This window comes from Hypanus sabinus, chromosome 15 (assembly GCF_030144855.1).
Source record: "Hypanus sabinus isolate sHypSab1 chromosome 15, sHypSab1.hap1, whole genome shotgun sequence".
Lineage (NCBI taxonomy): Eukaryota > Metazoa > Chordata > Chondrichthyes > Myliobatiformes > Dasyatidae > Hypanus > Hypanus sabinus.
The window spans coordinates 79744336-79767319 of NC_082720.1; the positions used below are offsets into that span (position 1 = coordinate 79744336).

General features: G+C 36.7%; 2 protein-coding genes across 6 annotated transcripts in view; one reads left to right on the forward strand and one right to left on the reverse strand.

The window, feature by feature from the left end:
* Positions 1 to 5840, reverse strand: part of LOC132405270 (gamma-aminobutyric acid receptor subunit alpha-6-like) — a 29329-nt gene extending 23489 nt beyond the window's left edge. Inside the window, exons 1-5 of the mRNA XM_059989949.1 lie at positions 5710 to 5840; positions 5401 to 5531; positions 5024 to 5091; positions 4296 to 4516; positions 4124 to 4206 (exon numbers count right to left, since the gene is read on the reverse strand). Coding sequence (XP_059845932.1) covers positions 4124 to 4206; positions 4296 to 4516; positions 5024 to 5091; positions 5401 to 5531; positions 5710 to 5840 — 634 coding nt within the window. The remainder of the gene's footprint in view (positions 1 to 4123; positions 4207 to 4295; positions 4517 to 5023; positions 5092 to 5400; positions 5532 to 5709) is intronic.
* An 8489-nt stretch (positions 5841 to 14329) lies between these two features.
* Positions 14330 to 22984, forward strand: part of LOC132405202 (gamma-aminobutyric acid receptor subunit beta-2) — a 181805-nt gene continuing 173150 nt past the window's right edge. For all 5 annotated transcript variants that reach the window (XM_059989891.1, XM_059989890.1, XM_059989892.1 and 2 more), the window contains exons 1-3: positions 14330 to 14406; positions 14533 to 14624; positions 15295 to 15362. In XM_059989891.1, coding sequence (XP_059845874.1) covers positions 14330 to 14406; positions 14533 to 14624; positions 15295 to 15362 — 237 coding nt within the window. The remainder of the gene's footprint in view (positions 14407 to 14532; positions 14625 to 15294; positions 15363 to 22984) is intronic.

A 22984-nucleotide genomic window follows, 5' to 3' on the forward strand; every position in this document is an offset into this window, starting at 1 on the left:
TAACAAAGTTGGTCACTGTACTTCAGCAGCTGTGATAATAATAAATTAATTTACTACTTTTCCCATTGCTACCCAACTTTGCCATATTCCATCAACTTTACTGAAAATACAATGATATGTTGACTGAACATATTATCTCTCTTTGTCTCTTCACAGATGTTAACTGACCTGTTGAATATTTCACTCTCAGTGTTCTCATTCAGTTTATTAATGCATATTGTGAACAGCCTGGGCCCTGTGGCATCCAACTAATCCCCAATTCACAGTATATCCTGAAGATATTTTTATTTATACATTGTATTCTGATTGATGAGAATACACTACCTTTATATACACATCCACAGCTTCCTCTTTTTCTATTGTTTTTTATAATCTGAAAAATTATTGAAGAATTGTCAACTATGCGTTCACTTTTATAAATTATTTTGACTCTAGACAATATTGTATTATGTTATAAAATACTATTTTATAAACACTTTGCTACTCATTCCTTCAAAGAAGATTCTACTTGTTCATTAGCCTCTAGCTTTTTTTCCTTCTCTTCTTTTTTAGTTCTGAGAGTTATATTTGCTGTATTGCTATGTGAAGAAACCATACTATGAATGATGGCATTTTGAAAACCAGTGCATAGCCATTTCTTTCAAAAAAAATTAAATGTGAGTCATGAGTTCCTAAAGATTTTTTGGCCTTCTATTTCATTAATCTCTCTGATTCTGCTTTTTTTTTCAGTTCCTCATTTGTCTAAATCTGTTGTCCCCTACGATTTCGGAGGGGATTTTTTTTGTATCGTTATACTTAATGCTCAAAATAATTTCTGTTCTCTCAGTTTGTAAGAGACCCAAGTTAATTTTGACAAATTTTGTAACACTTTGTAAGCATTTATCATATTTAAGTTTCAATGTAATCAATGGATATTTACTGAATATTTAAGAATATCAAGACCACAGAGGAACAGACAAATTAAAAATCCACTAAAGGAATTGAATTACAGTAAATATACAACTATGAATCAGCATGCATTCTGATTAAATAAAAGCTGATGATATATATATATTCCCAAGTAAGGCCTTGTATCACTTTATTTCAGAATTCATTATGATTTTGGGACAAATAATATTTTTAGACTTCAAAACAGAATAGAAAATTGGGCCATTGTTGTGTATTTGCATGACTTACCAATCACATTAACAGCAAAAAAAAGGCAAGCACCATAAACTCCCCTTAGAGAGTAAATCTGGGAGAGCAGCTTGAAAGGGAACATCAAGCTGAGCTGCAAGAACAGAAAGATAAGAAGCTAGCCAAAGTCTATGAATGCCACAAGAAAAAGAAAACAATCAAAGCGGGGCATCAATTTGATGTAAAGAAGGAAGATTTTGAGAGAAATGGAAATTAACAAGATACTGAAAAGAGAATGGAAATTTGGAAACACGACAATGAGTTAGAGGAAAAAATGTCACTAGTCCATATATTTAACCCTACTATTACAAGGTATGACAGAGAACTAAATGAGAACAAGAATGTAAGTATTTTAAAGGATTCATAAATCATTGGAAATAAACTATTTTGAATATTTTTGTGAAGTTCTGTAGCATATAATGAGTGGTCCCTTTATTATTATTGCATTTATTACCTTATCCAGGTATAATTCTCAGCATTTATTGAGTTGGTTGATCTTGGTTAGGACAGGAGTAATGGTCTTCATACTAAGAGAGTGCTTTACCATTGAAGCACTGCTGACACTTAATAGTAAATGTCCGTTACATGTAATTACACTAAAATCATAGTGCGTTTGGAACTGAGCATATAAAATTCTACAGAGTTCTTGCTTCTGCTAACCAGTGGTAGAAAATGTTCACGTTTTAACATCAAAAGTTAGAGTTTTGCTCTGATTAGACAAACATACAAATACCAGGCATAAAAGATTAAATAATATATTTCCTTTGCTTTTGAATGCAGTTCTACGGCAATAATATAAGTTACATTAAAAATACAAAGTCTTCCAACATTATTGATGCTTTTAAATACACAATCAATGTGCATAGATAATATTTAGATGGCTTGAAAAGATAACTTCTGTATTGCAAAAAAGGATATAAAGAGAGAGCTGTTTGGTTATTTATGTTGAACATTGCTTTTTTTAAAAAAACAGAATTTTATACTCTGTTGCATTTTAGTTTATAGTGAAACCTGGATGAACAAATACATTTTTAGTAACTACTGTCAAATTATCTCTCCATAATAAAATTCATTATCACTGAGAATTTAGGCAAGGGTTAGAATTCACAATGAATTTACCTCAGGACTGACTCTATTAGTGCTCAACGAAGAAAAATGGTTGAATAACAACATGGACAAAAAGCACCAACTTCTAAAACTCCATAATGTTGAATGATTCTAACTCCAGTAGAGGGAAGACGTTTTAAAATAACATACACACAAAGCAGATTACAATGAAATTCATCATAATTATCATCATTATGTGCTATGTTGTATGAAATGGGTGATCATAGTCTTCTGTCTGTCTTAACCATGATTGCTCTTGGCAAATTTTTTCCACAGAAGTGGTTTGCCATTCCTTACTTCTGGGCAGTGTCTTTATAGGAAAGGTGACCTCAGTTGTTATCAATACTCTCAGATACTCTCTGCCTTGTGTCAGTGGTCACATAACCAGGACGCGTAATGTGCACCAGCTACTCATATGACCATCCATAACATGCTCCAATGACTTCACGTGACCCTGATTGGTGGGCTAAGCAGGTGCTACATCTTGCTCAAGGGTGACCTGCAAGCTAGTGGAGGAAAGAAGTGCCTTATACCTCCCTTGCTAGAGACTTATCTCTAACCCACAACCCCATCCTGAATAACTCTGCAAACTGGTAACTTAGAGCTGCTGACTGACTTCCACCAATTTGTTTCTCCATCAATCTTAATGGAAAAGTAAATCAAGTTGGGTGCAAAAGATGCAAATTTATTATCACACAATTATACTACTACCCAAGGTGAGGTTCACCCATGCTATAGGTGTAAATATTCCACACCTTATTGTTCTTAGTTTGTTTACTTTCCTGGTTATATCAACAAAATTGAGTTCAGTGATTTTACAAAATATTGCATGAACAATTTGATAAAAAGATTTTGTTTTGCATTGTATTTATGCTAAAGTGTGATGCTAAACTAAAAAAAAGATATTAGCCACGTTAGAAAATTATAATTATTTTTCACTTGAAACTCAAGTCTAGCCTTGATCTCAAATTTACACTGATAATTTTATGCTTCTGCAAAGTTCACATTGGTTTATATGAATCCCTCATGATTTTCTAATGAAAATGCAACCTTAGACAACATTAAGATATGCAAGATGTTAACATGGGAAGTAACTGACAGTGTACTTAAGGATGTAGTCTATGGTACTGGATGTAGCCAAATCATGTTCTGCTGAAACTTGCTTCTTAAAGTAATGCCTTTAGCAAAAAACTGTGAAAACATATATTGAAAAACTATATATTGCATAACTCATTGAAGTCTTGTTATTAGTTTGCAAAAAACAAAGTTAATTTGCATTCACAGAGAGATACACACGGGTATCACAACACACTTTATGAATGATAAATTACTTATTACTCTAATTTAGAAATTGTGGCAGAAATTTATACATGACAAACTTTCACAAACACCAGTGTGATAATTACCAAGTAATCTGTTAATGGTGATAAATAAACATTGGACAGGGCACAAATGATAAAATCTATTTTAATTCTGAATAGCACTAAACTAAGGGATATACTACATTCAATTGCAAGTAGATTTACATTTTGCAGAGCACCAAGCATCAACTGAAATTCAATACTTTAGCCTATTAATTCATATTTTAACCAATAACTTCTGACTCATAAGGCAATGTCAGGGCTGATTCTCTAACACCAAGACTTTTTCCATACTGATTTCGAACTTGTAATCTGCAATTTGCCATTTTTTGTGAGTAGACTTTGACACTTCCTAAAATCAGTACAATGATTTTAAGTTTCTCAAAATCCCTGTATATTTATTCAAGCTCTATTGATCTGACGCCTCGGCTCCTTAACTATATATGTAAAAACTTCACATAGCCATGAACATAACTTACAACTGCCGAACTTCAAGGGACACGCATGTCCGTCCATTGGGAAGTTCACCAATCTCATAGGACACGCAGCATTTATGGTGAGTCTATTATTAGAAGAGAAAAGGTTTATTTAAGGTTATTATTAAGTGTAAAATGGGGCAATGCAATGCCTCACCAAACTATTATGGCTAACCTCATTGTGTAAAGTACTGTGCCGTTTTGCATGATCCTGAAAAGCTTGTTGGGAGTAGTCATGTTGTGAGCAATAGATTTTTTTCCATTTCTGAAAAAAGTATCCGGAGTCCAAATCTTACTGACCATTAAATTATTCAGTCTAAGGATTTCAATGGGCCCTTCAAATTCCAACCTTTTGTCAATCCAAGTTTGACGAAAGAAGACATCCATGGTATATTCCTGTAAAAGAATAATACAGTATTTTAAATAGCGCATTGCATCACTTTAACTGCAAGAAGCCAAAATAGTCACTGTGTATGATGTACATAATCCAAAATCTCTAATACCTACCGACACAAAGCTACAACAGCTCAATGGATTATCCAGTGTCAGTATCCGCTCTAAAAAAAACTTTCTCGTGATTTGACATGTTTAGTTATTTACTTGGCTTCCTTAAGAATGGAAAGCTTTGTTTTTTTAACAATTGCAGTATTTTGTATAACGCTTATTGTTGGAAACAGAGAAAAGATGATCACTGATACTTTTAGCGGCAGGATAGTCAAACAGATTAAAGAGAATAATCTTCTCGAATAATATTCTCCCGAGATGCCAAAATAATAAAAGCGATAACAATGTGTCCACCGTCAGTAAAATTGGAGGCGGGAGTTGCTCAGCAATTCTGGTTTGTGTTTTTCTTTGGTAGAGTAAATATTAGTAATATTGTATCGACCATTGTAAGTATCATACCATTTCAACGTCAGATACAGGACCAAAACTTGTCACATATATGTCGGTTTTCACTTCAGTGACAGGACCTAGAAAAGATCAAACCATGTGTAAACGACTGTTGGCTGTTCATGGGAATACACCGGTTATTCAACTGTCACATGGAAAGAACCAAAAAAGCCCTCAAAGTTTGAGCAACAATGTTTTACAAATGGTAATGCATTCTAAAATTACTTTAAAATACAGAAGTATTAATACGAGCACGTGACTGATGAATTTAAATATTTACGATTGGCTAGTCTTCATATTATATCAACTGAGAAGTACGTCATACGAGGCTGCGAAAAGGTTTGAATTTATTGCTAGACGAATGGTTATGTAGAAAACCTATTGCTTACCTCCAAACCCGGGACGTAGCCTGTTGTCATATCCATCAAGAAGTCTATCGAGAATACGTGTGATGTTTTCTGAATGTATTCTTACTTCATTGTCATGATTAGAAGACTTTTTTCCGAGCGTCTCTCCTATACTGTAAATACAAAATTAATATTGAGGTCAAGGACGACTTTAGCAATGTAAGTGTGTTTATTATGCACTTGCGGTAGTCAACTCAAATATGACGTATTTTTTAAATATATATATATTAAATTCAACAAAATACGTAATTTACCTAACTTATCAGAGAAATGTAAATAAGACGGACTCACCAAAACAGTGCTGTGCAATAGACAAAGATCAGTAAACCCACACGGCTGGTGGACATTGCAACCACAGTTCCCATGTCAGCAGTAACCATTTGCATGTCCCATATTCTAAGCCTCTTCACTTTTGCCGTCATTGTGCCATTTCAGGAAGAATAAAAGAAACGATTAAAACCACTTTAGTACCTCAACGTTGAGCCCTTTACGTTCGAAGGAGACAATTTTCCACTCTCCTTTTATTTCTCCGCTGCTGTCTGGGCTCAACTGAATGCCTCAGTTTAAAACTAAAGAGTTTAACAGCCGGTACGGGATGGCGAGCATTGACAATAATCGAATAAGGCATCATGGGAGATTAAAAACAAGAAATCCACTGATACTTTTGGCAGGAATTAGCGAGGAGCCGTCAGGAATCCTGGCATGACACGGACAGCCAGCCGAGAGTGATTGCATTACAAATTACAACACTTCTTCTGTTACTATATCTATTTAAAAATTCTATTGATATCCTTCTCGTAATGTATCAGTGTTTTGCATTGCCAGCTTCTGAATCAAACTGAGATTTATCACAACGTTTCACTTGATTTTTCTCTCTCTCTCTCTCAGCCTCAGCGCTCCGCCGCCCCGCCCCAAGAAATGTGTGACGGGTTGAGAGATTTAGGTGACATTGTTAGTTCTTTATTTTTTATAATCTAGGTAATCAGAATTAGGAGGGGTAACATTAGCGATTGCTTATCATATAGCGTAATCCTCGCACTCAACAGTGTTCTCTAAACCTGTTGGTAAGCATTCAAAATGTTGCTGGCGCTTAATTTCCCAATTGAACTTATAAATGGGCATTTTTAATACACAATTGCTACTAAGCGCACATGTTCAATCATTCACTTGTGCTACTTCAACAGACCTCTTTGTTACCAAGGTAGGTTGCTTTATTAATGTTTTCATGTTGATAGGCTAATGAGGTTGGATGCAGGAGATGGTTTGTGTTGACCTTAAATATCACAGGTCAGTTCACTGGCTGGTTTCTCCGCTATGAATTAAATGCAGTGCTATGAATATACAATTAACCATTCAATGCGTTTGGGGAGTACTAGTCAACAAATGGAAGAAAACTGTTGAGTGGCGTGGGAGCAGAGAGGGATCTTGGAGGGTACCGTCAGATGCTGAAAGGTAAGACAGTTCCATAAGACCATTAAAAGGTATTCAGTGTTCTTTCCTTATTAGTCTAGACGTAAGAGTAGAGAAGATAGTTTAGAATTATGTTCTGACATGACTTGTTTCTTCACATTATCACCAAGAGATGATTGCACTAAGGGAGGTACAGGGAGATTTAGGAAGATAATTTGCAAGACTAAAAAATTGTAGTGATGGGGACATTATCAAAAAGACTGCAATAAAAATATAAAGTGCCAGAAATGCTCAGCAAGTCTGATAATACCTGAAGAAGGAAGAACAGAATTAATGTTTCAAATCTGAGGAAAGGTCTTTTGACTTTCATCATTAGATATTTATCTTTACCAGAAGGCCTGCAGAGCACTTCCAGGATTTTCTGATTTTATTTCACATTTCCAGCATCTGTAGAGCTTTGCGTAGATTCGGGTTGTACTCGTTGGAACAAAAGCAAAAGAAGGCTTTAAAGGGCCTGGGGGGGGGGGGGGGGTAAATGGGAATAACTAACAAATATATAAATGTTTCTAGCTACCAGTAAAAAATTTTGGGACATAGAATTCATCATTAAAACAAAAGGTGTATAATCACCTGAGAGTGATGCTCTGGAAGTCATTGGTTCAAAGGGTGTAAAATTCTGACATCTATATAATACTTAAAAATGGGTGTACTATTGATGAATCTTGTTCACTAGGGCTGCATAAGTAGTGCTTGAACGTGGGATTAGGTTTTCTCTGGCACCATCATGATGAGTTGAATGGCCCCTGTCGTAAATTTTCTGATTCCAAGATTAACACGAATACAATATGCGATTCTGGAATTCACCACCTTCTAATAAACTTGAAACAACATTTTAATCCTAATTTATATTGATTGTAAGTAACATATTTAATATATTGATATGGATTAATAGTTCATGAGTAATATATATAGTTATTCCAAACCTTTTCCCTTCCCCGTCTCTATTGCCATTACCAATATTACATGTGGAGCATACATATATGAAGCAAAGATAAGCAATTGATAAAATCATACATCTTTCCACAGCTGCATAGGCTTCAATGTCAACTTGAACCTCGGTCAATTTGCCATAATCTTCTGGATATTTGTGGACATTTTAAATGATCTCCCAAGTTCTATGTTAGTTTTTTTCCTCCTGGTTGCTGGTATAAATACTGCATTCTCATGGACAAACAATAATCCAGGAAGTGTTCATGATTACCGATTTCTACATATTTTATCGCAGTAGCCTTGAAGAACAGGACAACCAATCCACGATATATTCTGTTGTGCCTTCTCTGACGTGATGGTATTCAGTATGGTAGTCATGGTTACTCTAAGTTTGTCTTCCTTTGAAGTAACAATTGTTGACGTTCTTGATCTTACACTTGTTTTAAACGCATACAGATATTTCAGTGTGTCGGCCACGAACAGTATATCTGTAAAAAAAACAAAAGCTAGAACTTTATTAAAGTTATTTATTAATCTCTTTTTATCCTATAGGTCTATGCTGTGGTTTATTAGTTGGTAAGCCAGACCATAACTTGCCAGAATATTTTAGTACTGATCTTTCACGTTTAATATTCATCAATGCTATAAATTCAACACAATACAAGACAAGTGCTGTTGAATCAAAGGTCTGAAAGTTTGCACATGGAACTTTTTTATTTTCAACCTGCCTTTAAAGATTGCTGCACAGACCAACTTTAACCTTGAAAACTAATTTTAAAAACAGTAACCATTTCAATATTTAATACTCGTGCTGACTGAAAAGCCTATATAAGAAATAAAACAACTATTATTCTGAATGCTAACAGACCTCCACTGTAGTTTTTCAGGTAAATTTTATGCTGAGATCGTGATGCAAAAAGAAAGCATTTGCATTTGTATGTGAATTCTGTAAAACAGGCATCTTCAGATTTTCTCTTGTTCATAAATGAGAATAAACTGGCCAATGAGCACCAGTTACAGGATAAACCCCAGACTGAAATCTTTAACAGACAGATCTTTTATGCAACACAGACTATATTCAATGTTTTGTACTACAAAGGTAGGTGTATTGATATTAACTGATGTGTGAATGGAATTGGGTTAGTTGAAGTGGTGCAGAGATCAACTAAAGATATGCTAACTGTATATGTTCTCTTCCATTGATAATGGAGAAGTCTTCCATAACCAACACCATCACAGTAACCAGCAATAATGCTGGAATCTACTTCATCATTCAACTATTGGTACCGCAATTCCCTTTACCTGACTTTGTTCAACAATCAACACCCCTAATAGACAAAAATAAAACTCTTGATATTGTCAACTGACCCAGTTTTATAGATCTGAGGTTAATATAATTTTTCATCAAAAATATCAAAGAAGATTGTATAAAACTGGATATCGATATACATGTGATACGTGATCCATGTATCATGTATAATGATAGAAAAGAGTTGAGATGCTAAATGCCCTACTCTTAATCTATTTTACAGTTATCTCATCCTTCTAACACAAGTCTTTAAATCTCATTAATATTAGCACTATTCAATATATAACAATCAAAAAATCTTCTGGAGTTCAACTTCTTATATGATTAACAATAATCTGGTCTATCAATTTACCTCTTCATGGCCCTTGCACTTTATCTATCTGCTTTGCACTTTCTCTGTAACTGTACCACTATATTCTGCATTTTTAATTTTTTTCTTTTTTGTACTGCCTCAATGTACTCATATGAAATAATCTTTCTGGCTGGAAAGCAAATTTCAGGTTGTTTATTATATACATTCTCTGTTATTAAATGGACTATTGAACTAAACAAAACTCTGTTTTCTTGCCACATAACAATAATAAACATACACCAATGTCCAAAACTAATCTTCCTACTTTTATTTTTAGTTTCTCCTGTATTAAGTCTACATTCCATTAGCTTCTATTAAATACAGTTTTTCACTCACATTTAATGATCTCTGTAGAGGACACAATTGCTCCCACATAATACCTAGACTCTCACTAATCAAATTAAAACATTTATATTTGTTATTCTATAAAATGTGACGTAATTATAATTCCTTACAATGAGTTTATTATGCTGTAATTTTGCTCAGTCTCCTAATCACCATTCTTTTCAACTTGGTTCTATCTTCTAAAATAACTACTTTCTCTGTTTAGTGTGACCTGCAAAATTGGATATATGTATAGAAAAAAAAGTTACCCCAATAGAGATGCTGTTGCAGTATTACACATCCTACAAAAAAAAGAACATTGGCTTTATACCAACTTTCTGCCAATTCTAAAAATATACTAAAACACATAATTGTCTCTTCTTTAATGTTATTTTATAATCTCTAGTACGATGCAAAAGATGCATGAATAGAACCCATATGCCACCAGCATTTTAGAAAAATCAGTTCTACTTTCCAGGTTTGCAAACATTTGAAGCCAACAATGCTTTTTGCTCACTTTCAGGTAGAAGAAAATGTTTTTTTTTACACTGAAGTTGTTGACCCCATTATTTTCTTCCAACAATATACACCACTAGCTTTTTAGTTCAGACTATACTTGTCTAGGTTCCATTTGAATTTTCCAGTGGCCCCATATAATAAAATAATTAGTTTATCTTCAAATGTCTACACATATACCTCTGGTGTACCCCCAGCATATATGCAAACAAGGTCCCTCCTACTTTTTCTTATCTATATGCTGCTGCTATGCTGTCTCAAGACATTTCACAAAGGTTAGTCTGGAGATGAAAGAATTTACAAACTTGATTAGTACATTTTTGCTTTAGATCACATAATTTAATGATAATAAATTTCCAATTGCTTCCAAGTTAAAAGTTTGGCACTGCAATTTCTCATGAGTCAAATAAGGGGAAAACGCATATGATAAAAAATAGGAGCAGGAGCAGACCTCACCATGCCTTACTTATGCTCAGCCGTGCCTTTGATTTCCATAAGACCTATATCATCTCTTCTGCTTAAAATATTTAATGACTCAGCCACTACACCTCTTTGGCATAAAGAATTAAACTGAATTTGTTTGACTCCTTCATTACACACATTTATATTGTGTTAAAGAATTTATTAGGTCTGCACATCTGTCATTTGTTTGTAATAATGAAGCAAAGGTTGACTGATTTAAATCTCAGTGACCCATTTTGCACAAGTCTGCAGCTTTCAAGCCTTTAGTGACCAGAATGAAATGACACTAAATTATTAATAGAACCCATATTACAAATTGTGTTCTACTTTACAGGTTTGTAAACTTTTAAAACCAACAATGCATTTTGCTCATTTTCACATAGAAGGAAAATGTTATTAATTCTGCTGATAACATCCCCTTCCAACAACCTCCACCATGAACTTGTTGCTTCCGATTTTGCTTGCATTATTCAATGTTTAGCTACCCAGTGGCATCATATAAACATAATAAATGGTTTCTCTTGCAAAGTCTTCACATATACTTCTGAAGTCCCCCAAACATTCATATATTAGGTCCCTCTTATTTTTCTATCTACATGCTATCTTCTCCAGTATTATCTTAAAATATAAAAGTTACTAAATATATGGTGAGCAAGAACACATTCCATCTTACCAATTTATTGATTATCCATTGTTTCCATGATTGCTTTGCTGATGTCCAGTAATAAAGACTTCCAAAAAAAAGTTTGGTTTTTAGTCCATGGAACCAAATCAAACATTGTATTTGGTAACTGAACCAGATTGTCTTTAAATAAGTTTTGAACCATTCATTTGTGACATCAGGAATTCTGCTTATTTCCATCACCATTATCTTGCTTGTCTGTTGTTAAAAAATCTATTCATCCTTTGTGATCCCTATACAATCTCCATTGGCCTCTCTGTTGACAACCTCAAGATCAAGAACTCAGTTGTCCACATTCTAACTTATACCAAGATCATTCATCTCTCACCCTTTACTAAACAAACCACACTGAATCCCAGGTAAGCTATATTTTAACATTCTTACATTTGTTTTCAATATTCTTTATGGCTTTGCCTCTCCTTATTTCCAAAATATTCACCATCCCAATACACCCAAAGTAATGTGCACTTCTAATTTTATTTTCTGGACCTTCACCAAAATAGATGGATTTCGGGTGTCATTGCCTTGTACTATAATTTTGTTCATAAGCCTCTCTTCTCTTTCCTCTTTAAAATGATTCTAAAAACTCCTTTAGACCAACTTTCGATCAATTGGTCGAAGAGTCAATTGCGTAATTCGGTTTGAAATGCATTTGACATCACTCGGAGCTTCAGTTTTTGCCACCCAGAGCACATATCATATAAAATATATTGATATGTTGTTGGTTAGACTATGTCCTGAACCAGCATCTAAAAGTAGCAGCAGGCCGATTGTGTTACAATGTTTTGTTCATATACGCAAACCTGTAATGTTACCTTGATACTTCCACATCTTTGGATAAATCTTCCTTACCTATCCAAAATTAAATGATTCGGATCCTAAAACCTTCCATAACTTTTCATCTCATTTATTGCAGGCTAAACTGTCGATATGAATTGTTTTGATTATTCAACAATCTATGACTGGCAAGATAACAGCCGGTAAATTGTCCTTATTGATCGATTAGTTGTTAATATCAACCATTGATGATTTTAATAAAAAAAATGAACCAGTCGAAAGTCTTCAACTTAAATAACGAATTACGGGATTTGTGAATGTTTAACTCATCCTAAACAAAAATGAAAATGTATCTGGTATAAACTAAAATACGACCCTCCCTGTTTGTTGGCGATACTAACACATCATCTCTGAAATAACATTATAGAAGCAGTAAACAACTCTCGATGGCTGTAAACAGGTACAAAACTGCACAGACAACACGCAACTTGTCCTGTATTAAATACTCCTGTTTTGTACTTTGCCTTGTAGACAGCCATTTAAGTTAGATAAATGGGACAACTTCCATCAATGTAGACTGGATGTTTCCATTTTACAATCTGAAAATCGTAAGACAGAACTGAAGGGTAGTGCGTTCATCGCTTTAATTTGATCATTTACATCTCCTTGCGGATTATTTGTAACTGAATAGTAAAATTCAGCATCTAAGGCTCCGAGAGCTTCTCCGTGCAGGTTACTCACAGCACAAAAAGCGAATCAAACCATTTGATTTACCTCTCCCGTTTGAAATGTGGGGGTAAAGAAAACAAGCTGCATTAAAAAAATATTGACATTTTTGAGAACGAAATGAAAACCCAAGCACATATAAAACGACGCAGGTTTCCGATTGAAATCTTTAACACATGCATCAGCGATTTGTGTTACATTAGAGCACCGAGACCAGGATATATATATATTAAGTAAAACAGAGATGCTGCACTCTCGTGGATTTCTGTAAGTATCAGTGGGGAAAGCACGGTGGCGAGGCGAACATTTCATCCGTTCGCTGTGGCGAGCGGCGAGGAGCCGGAATCCCCCTTTTCCCGCCTCGAAGCCGGTCTCACGTGACCCGGCGTCCGTTAGCCGAGCGGGGTGAAGCCGAGGGGCTCGAGCCGGCGCGCGGGAGCAGCGGCCAACGGCCAACGGCCTGCGGCTCGCTCGCTCGCGCCCCGAGCGCGCGCAGACTGGGGAGTGCGTTAAAATACAACCCGAGCCAGCTTTTCTGTTTTGTTATCCCTTCTCCTCCACCAACAACAAAAAAAAATCTCTCTCACACACACACACACACACACACACAAAGCAGAGCGAGGATAGGGAGAGGCGATAGATGTGTGCCTGCGTGCTCACGAATATTAATATGGAGCAAGGCGGAAGCTGGCAGACTCCCATCTCTGCGATTTTCTGCCTTTTTTTTCCAAAGGAAGCCGTGCGTAGTGCGTGTTTTAGCATCCTCCAGGTTTAAGCAAATTTCCTTTATATTCTTCTACCCCCACCTCCTCCCCTCCCCACTGTGGGAATGACGATCCGCCTGTGAGGATAACGATCTGGAAGCAGCACCATGCGCCAAGATTTCTGGAAGAGACAAGCACACGGTGTCCTTCCACCCTGGCATTTTCAGATGCTCTAACAGGCAGCGTCTAAAGACAGGGTTAAAAGAAAACAAGGGGAGGGGGAAAAAGGAGAAAACTGCGTTGCTCAATAGAACAGCCACAGACATCTTGTTTTTCTTCACTCCTCCCCCTCTCTCTCTTTCTCTACCCTTCCTCCCTTCCTTCCTCCTCCCCCCCCCCATTTAGTTCTTTCCATTTTCTCTCCCTCTTACCCCTCTCCTCTGTTGCTGTTATATTTTTATTTAGCGGAGTGGTGCCGCTTTGCCCACATCCACGGGCTTTGATGTTGAGGAGCGAGTGAGAGAGTGTGCGCAGGCGCCCCCACCTTGGAATTACTGCACTGGTCAGAATAAGTTGGATCCTCTCTCTCTATCGCTGTCTTCGCTGGAGAGAGAGAAAAAAAATAAGAGACCCCCCGACATCATCCGCACAACTTAGGGATGCTGAGAGTCCGGAGAAGGGGCTACTTTAGGGCTTTGTCGTTCCCCTTGCTAGTGGCGATGGTGTGTGCACAAAGGTAAGCCATGGTGTCCGAGGTCGGCACCTCTTCGTTTGCAGAATGGCACTTTACTCCAGGCATTTATTTTTTTCCTTTTAAAAAAACATTATGCCATTTACTGTTACATTTTGCTTTCTTATCCAGTGTCAAAGACCCCAGTAACATGTCATTGGTGAAGGAGACCGTTGATAGACTGTTGAAGGGCTATGATATCCGTTTGAGGCCAGATTTTGGAGGTAATTTGTGTTTTTTTTGGTGTTAATGTGATTCCCTGTTTGATCCCCCCCACCACACACCTCACCCCTCCTCTCCCCTTGCATACTGACTGCCGTCTAACCCACCATAAGGATTTAAAAGTTCAATTATTGGGACACAAGTTGCTTGGGTTCCACACAAGGTGTTTGGCTAGTGTCCCTTTCAGTGGGGCTACTCTCACCCTCGGTCAGGATCTGATGGCCAAACGTCAGCCTAAATAAGTTGTGCTGGTAGTTAATAAACCGGATTCCTCTGGTGGAGGGATTCAAAATAATCACGGAACAGCCGACGATTCGGTGCAAAGGTGAATCCGGACCGGTTCCCATTTGCACCTTCGATTTAATGAAGTTCAGTGTCCAGTGCCACAATTTTAAGTTCTTGCAACATTTCTGAAACAATCGGTGTTGTAAAGCAGAATATCACATGCCGGTCACATACTGTAATGTTACATGGAAGCACTGCATTTTGTGGATGTGCTTAGTTGAAAGAAATGTGATTTAAACCAATGCCTTGGGGGAAGGGGAGGACGGTGACCACGCTGCCTGGAGTCGGGTTGTAGATGCGTGTTTGTGTGTGTATATGTGTCATTTCTGATGTATTATCGAAGAGTTAAATAAATCAACGTTGCGGACGGTCTTGTTTTGTTTGCAGGTGATCCTGTGCTGGTTGGCATGAACATAGACATTGCCAGTATAGATATGGTTTCAGAAGTCAATATGGTGAGTACACCAGTCTCTTGCAGCAACTCTGAGACCTTTGGTCGTGGAATTAACGGGAGAAGTTTTCGTTCGATCGCGATAGTTTGGGTAGCCGCACGTTTGGACCACTCCAGCGGCAACCAGCCACATTTCTTTGAAACAGTATTTGCCGGCTGCCAGCATCTGCCGTGCGTGTGTGATGAGTCTCAGGAACGGTGTTGGCAGTACCGGGCGCGGGGGGCTGCCGAGGTGACCGTCCGTCCGGCTCCGGGCGACCTTTCTCCATGAATGGTGTTGGCAAGGCCGGGCACCGTGAGCGGGCTGCCACGGTGCTGAGGTGATTTTACGTGAACGGTGTAGACAGCAGCGGGCACCTTGAGCGGGGCGGCGGCGGTGGCGGGCTGCGGGCTGCGGGCTGCCATGGTGCTGAGGTGACCGCCGGGCTCCGGGCGACCTTTCCTCAAGGTGCCCACGTTCTGCCGTCGAGCAATGGCGCCACCTGCTGGCCCTGCCTGCTACCTGCAGCTTTCTTAGCCTTCATCGCGGTAAATGTTTTTCTTTTAGGTGATCAATAAACGCAGTTACATAGAAGCCACTAGCTGTTATTGCAAAGCACAGTATAGAAGTATTACTTATGTTTGAATCTTGTAACTTTCGCTTTAATTCATTAGGTACTGTCAGTGTTCTGTTTTTGTTTTTCGAAGTTTGTAAATTGGTCTGTGCAGGAACGTGAGGCTGCTGGTTTGTCTGACCTATATGGTTTCAATCAACTTAGTTGTGTTTAGGTGGTTTCCTCTGTGTTGTAACAAACCGGAGGAATTTCGACACGCGTTGTCATCTCAAGGTCACCATATGTGCAGATACAACTTTGTAAATGAGCTTACTTACTGACTTACGAGGGTGTGGAATAAGGTTGACAAGGGTTCCCTTTTGCGTCAGCTTCCCTCTGTAAATTATCTTATGTTGTTTGATCATTTTAGATGTATTATTCTTTAATAGATTAGTGGGGCTGGTAAGACAAGGGAAAAAAGCGAAGCTCGACTCATCCCGACTGACATCAGAAAACTGACCTAATTTCGTTAACTTACCTGAAAACTTTAAGATCTTTCTTTGATCTTGTCGGGAGCATGATAGAATTAAGTTTTTAAACAATATTTATTGTAAATTATGATTTTTGAATAAATATTCAACACGGGCAATTAAATTATTTTATTACAGTTAATAAGTTTAAAGTTTCATAATCAATTGTTAAGGATTATAAGTAGTGGTAATTTCGTTTACGTTATCAACAACTGAAGATACTATTTGCAGAAAAACTTCAGTTTGAAATGACTTTTATGTAGGCCACTTTAATGTGACCTCTGGCACTGCCATCTAGTGTTGCAGTATTATGTATTTATACCATTAGCAGCAACTGATGAAGGGGGACAGTCAACAGGAAGAACAATTAAACTGGAGAATTTTCTAGCTTAATTTATTAAATAGTTTGACTAAAGTTGAGGACCAGAATTTTGAATTAATTTAAGTGCTAAATATCTTGAAAACGGAATGAAATGACACTTGGATTTGACATGATTTTCCATTATATTTAGTTTTATATTGGAAAAAATAGCCTGTGACTTTTTAAATCTATTTTACTTAGCTAACAGTTATAAAGCTTTATTAGATAAAATATTTTTAATTCATTTTTTCATGTAACTTCATTCTACATAGAATTCCCAACAAATGTAATTAGTAATTATATGTAATTTTATGTCTTTGTACTGTATTACTGCATCAAAACAAATATCATATCATATAAGAGAGTGACAATAATTGTGACTGGGATTCTGATTAGCAAGAAAGAGTTAACATGCTTATTTGTTTGGAAATGAGTTATGAAACATGAACACAATTAGGAACTCAAGACAATATCTGCTTTTTCATTGATACTGCTTGGAATCTTAGATTTTTAGTGGTTACTTACAAGATACATAATAAATATTTTCAAAATGCTATTTTGAAAAACATTTATTTATTTATTGGGTACTTGAAATGTTTCTTACACAATCTTAAACAAAAAAGGGAATGTTTTGATTATTGACTCATTTGGGGAGGGGGAAATGTGAGCACACACATTTTATTGCTTTTTATTGAATACACTATTCTAGAATTTTCTGAGATAGTAAACTTATACTTTATTGAATATATGATTGTAGATACACTTGCTGATCAAGCATCATGTAAAATAAATTAACCATCCACATCAAGAGAAAAAAGAACAACTACATATGTACATATAGGTCCATTGAAAACGCTAAGAACTAAATGGAAAGGAAATCTTATTTGTGAGACTTGTCTTCATGTTGTTACCTTTTTTTCACTCTACATACTGTGAGCTTTTTGCCTTTAGTTTGACAATTTGCAGTGAGATAGCTGTACTTCTTTACTGACCTTTGTGTCATTATTCTGACAGATAATGCATCCCAATATAATCTTGCATTAACATGCTAGATAACTGATTTACACCATAAGACATAGAAGTAGAATTAGATCATTCAGCCCATCGATTCTTCTCTGACATTCGGTTCTGGCTCTTTTATTTTCCTTCTCAATCCCATTTTCCTGCCTTCTCCCTATAACCTTTGACTCCCTTTCTAATCAAGAATGCTATCAATCCAATGACTTGGCCTCCACAGCTAACTAGTAATTAATTTACAAATTCACTGCCCTGTGGTTAAAGAAATTCCTCTTTATCTCTATTCTGAAGGGACATCCTTCTATTCTGCAGCTGTGCCCTCTGGTCCTTGACTTCTCTATTATTGGAAACATACATTCCATGTGCACTGTAGTTACGCCTTTCGGTGCTCAGTAGGTTTCACTGATATCCCACTCATTCTTCTAAATTCTGGTCAGTATAGGTCAGAGCCATCAAATATTACTGATACATTAAACCTTTCCTTCCCGGGATCATTGTCATAAACCTTCTCAGACCTTCCCCAATGCCAGCACATTCTTTCTTAAATATGAGGCCCAAAACTGCTTACAATGCTCCAAATATGGTCTGATTAATACCTTTTAAAGCCACAGCTTTATATACACATGAAAATTTGCAGATACTGGTGTGTGTTTCTCAGCTTTACATCCTTGATTTTATCTTCTAGACTTTTCAATATGTATGCTAAGACTGCATTTGCCTTCCTTACTACTGACTAATTAATTTTGAGTTAATTTTTTTGTGATTCCTTCAATAGAATTTCCAAATCCATTTCCACCTCCAATTTCTGGATTTGCTTGCTGTTTAGAAAATTGTCTACATCTTTACTTCTTTTACCAAGATGCATGACAATACAACCAGAATCAGATTTATTACTCGCATATATCATGAAATTTGTGTTTTGCAGCAGCAGTGCAGTGCAATACAAATTTAAAAATATGAGTACAAGTTACTATGATAAGTACTACAAAAAGTGGGGTAGTGTTCATAATCCACTCAGAAATCTGATGACTGAGGTGAAGAAGTTGTCCCTAAAGAGTTGAGTGTTTGTCTTCTCTAATGCTAGCAATGAGAAAAGGACATGTCTTGGATGATGATAGTCCTTAATTATGAATGCCAATTTCTTGAGACATCACCTATTGAAAATGGTCTGGATGGTGGGGAGGCTAATGCCCATAATGGAGCTGTCTAAGTTTACAACCCTTTGCAGCTTTGTCTGATTCTGTGCATTGGTACTTTCATACCAGATGTTAATGAGGCCTGTCAGAATGCTCTCCATGGTACACCTGTAGAAATTTGCTTTTGTGATGTACCAAATCTCCTCAAACTCTTAATAAAATATAGCTCCTGGCATCCCTTTTTTGTAATTGCATCAATATGTCAGAAATGTTAACCTCCAGGAACTTGAAGCTGCTCCCCCATTCCACTGCTGATTCCTAATTAAGGACGGGTATGTCTTCTCCCAACATCCCTTTCCTGAAGTCCACAATTAGTTCCTCACTGACAATGAGTTTAAGGTTGTTATTGTGACTGCACTCAACCAACCAGCCAGTGGATTCCACTATCCCTACACTGTATTACATCTAACAACACTTCTTTGTCCATTCTCTTAATCTGTCCAAGTCTTCTGCAGACCACCTGCTTTCTCAGCACTGCTTGCCACTCTATTATCTTTCTATCATTCTCAAATTTGGCCACAAAGCCACTCAATCCATTCAGCAGTATTTCACATATACAGTATATTAATTAAGTTGATGTACTTGTATACAGGCAAAAGTGCATGTCTGCTCCAATTTATGTTTTGGTTCAAGAACATGATGCTTTTATTTCTCACAATACTACTTGTCTTTTTTTGGGCTGTGATATACCAAGGCATGCAAAAGTTTGGGCACAACTGGTCAAAATTTCTGTTACTGTGAATAGCTAAGCGAGAAAAAGATGAACTGATCGCCAAAAGTCATAAAGTTAAAGATGAAACATCCTTTTCAACTTTTTAAGCAAGATTAGTGCATTGTTTTTGTTTTGTACAATTTTAGAGTGGGAAAAAAAGGAAAGGAGCACCATGCAAAAGTTTGGGCACCCCAAGAGATTTGAGCTCTCAGGTAATTTCTACCAAGGTCTCAGGCCTTAATTAGCTTGTTAAGGCTATGGCTTGTTCACAGTCAGTGTTAGGAAAGGCCAGGTATTGCAAATTTCAAAGCTTTACAAACACCCTGACTCCTCAAACCTTGTGCCAACAATCAGCAGCCATGGGCTCCTCTAAGCAGGTGCCAAGCACTCTGCAAATTAAAATAAATGATGCCCACAAAGCAGAAGGCTATAAGAAGATAGCGAAGTGTTTTCAGTTCGTAATGTAATTAAGAAATGGCAGTTAACAGGAATGGTGGATGTCAAGTTGAGGTCTCGAAGATCAAGAAAACTTTCTAAGAGAACTGCTCATAGGATTGCTAGAAAGGCAAATCAAAAGCCCCGTTTGACTGCAAAAGACCTTCAGGAAGATTTAGCAGACTCTGGAGTGGTGGTGCACTGTTCTACTGTGCAGCGGCACCTGCACAAATATGACCTTCATGGAAGAGTCATCAGAAGAAAACCACTCCTGCATCCTCACCACAAAATTCAGCATCAGAAGCTTGCAAAGGAACATCTAAACAAGCCTGATGCAGTTTGGAAACAAGTCCTGTGGAGTGATAAAGTTAAAATAGAATTTTTTGGCCGCAGTGAGCAAAGGTATGTTTGGAGAAAAAAGGGTGCAGAATTTCATGAAAAGAGCACCTCTCCAGCTGATAAGTACGGGGGTGGATCGATCATGCTTTGGGCTTGTGTTGTAGCCAGTGGCACAGGGAACATTTCACTGGGAATGAATTCAATTAAATACCAGCAAATTCTGGAAGCAAACATCACACCTTATGTAAGGAGGCTGAAGATGAAAAGAGGATGGCTTCTATAACAGGATAATGATCCTAAACACACCTCATAATCCACAATGGACTACCTCAAGAGGTGCAAGCTGAAGGTTTTGCCATGGTCTTCACAGTTCCCTGACCTAAACATCATCGAAAATCTGTGGATAGACCTCAAAAAGCAGTGCATTCAAGATGGCCCAAGAATCTCACAGAACTAAAAGCCTTTTGCAAGGAAGAATAGGTGAAAATCCTTCAAACAAGAATTGAAAGATTTTTAGCTGGCTACGGACAACGTTTACGAGCTGTGATACTTACCAAAGGGGGTGTTACTCAGTACTGACCACGCAGGATGTCCAAACTTTTGCTTCGGACCTTTTTCCTTTATTGTTATTTTGAAACTATAAAAGATGGAAATAAAGAACTAATCTTGCCTAAAATATTAAAGAAATGTGTCATCTTTAACTTTATGCCTTTTGGAAATCAGGTCATCTTTTACTCGCTTAGCTATCCACAGTAACAGAAATTTTGACAAGGGGTGCCCAAACTTTTGCATGCCACTGTAGCAATGTTTTCATCTTTTATAAAACAAATATTTTTTTTCCATTCCAAAAGGCTTTTTTTTTGTCTATTGCCTATCAAGTGTTAATAAGAATTACAGAAGAAATGAATTTGTGTAGATTCTTGACCACTGAAAACTCAACTTTTGATATGACATACCATTTACTTCCAGGAGTGAAAGCCTTTTTTCCCCATTTTTTCATGTATTACAAAGCTTGCTTCCATGATCTTTGGAGGAAAAAAATATTATAACACAAAACCAGAAATGCAATAGCCCTTGGGAAGTAAATCTATTAGCAAATCAGAAAAGAACATCAACATAAAACAAAATTCTAGAATTAAGCAATAAGGCCTTTGAAGTTGGCCACTTAACTGACAGCAAATAGGTGACCCATTTTACACCGTGCCAATTTTCTTTGAACAGAATGTGAAACAGACTGACAGTTTGCTGGAATCCATATCGTGCTTCCAGCAAGATTAATTTTTGTTTTTATCTAAAATTTTAATTTTCCTCTCCCCCCCCCTGACCTTTTGAAAACATGTTTCTGATATTTTCTTTTTAACTTTGAATATCTTTTCACATAGAAGATTTAGTACAGTTTCTACATGTTTAATTTCTAAGGCATATAATTAAACCAATATATGTCCTTGTATGATGTAACCAAGGAATAAAAATAGAGTATTCTGTTTTTATAATTTATAATTACATTAATTTAGTAACACTTTTTAACACAGCAACACTTCCATTAAAAGTATAAAAATACTCATAAAAATATTTCTTCCAAGTATTTTATAATGCATTGTATTTGTTAGTTGCAGAAATTTGATTTTTTTATATTTTACTGAAAGTGAACACTTTAACATGACTGAAGAAAATCAGATGAGTTCTTCTGTATTATCAATTGAAACCATTCCAGAAGTTATGGAAGTTTGGATAATGGCAACAAATGAATCCAGATCAGTAGGCCATAAGTATTTAGCTTTTCAGTTCCTTCATTTTTTCCCAATATTATGTTGCTGATGTTAACTTCTTTAAAATCTTATTTCACTTTAAGGTTATTTTTGTTTAGGTTGTTTTCTGGCAAAAAGGATGTGTGCTAAATGGGAAGCTTTCAATAGTGAAATATTGAGAGTATACAGTTTGTATACTCTGGTTAGAATAAAAGGAAATGTTAACAGGTTTAAGGAACTAGGTTTTTGAGGGATATGTTGGCTGTCTGAAAGAAAAAGAGGAAGTGAATACCAGCAATAGGCAGCAAGGAACAGATTAAGCATTTGAGTCTAAGACATTTAAGAGAATACTTGAGAGGGAAATCAGGAGAGCTGAAAGCAGACATGAGATTGCTCTGGCAGGTGAGGTAAAGGAGAATCCCAATGGCTTCTACACATACATTAAGAGCAAAAGGATAGCAAGGGACAAAATTGGTCTGCTTGAAACTTACCATTGTTATCTATGCATGGAACCAAAAGAAATGAGGGAGATCTTAAATTGATCTTTTTTTCATCTATATTTACTCAAGAGATGGGAGCAGAGTACATAAACAGAGACAAAACAGTAGTGAAGTCCTGATTATAGAAGTGGAAGTACTTGCAGTTCTGAGGAAAATTAGAGTGGCTAAGTCCCCAGGGCCTGCCAAGGTGTCTCCTAGGACGTTATTGGAGTCTAATGCAGGAATTGCAGGGGCTCCGGCAGAGATACTTAAAAT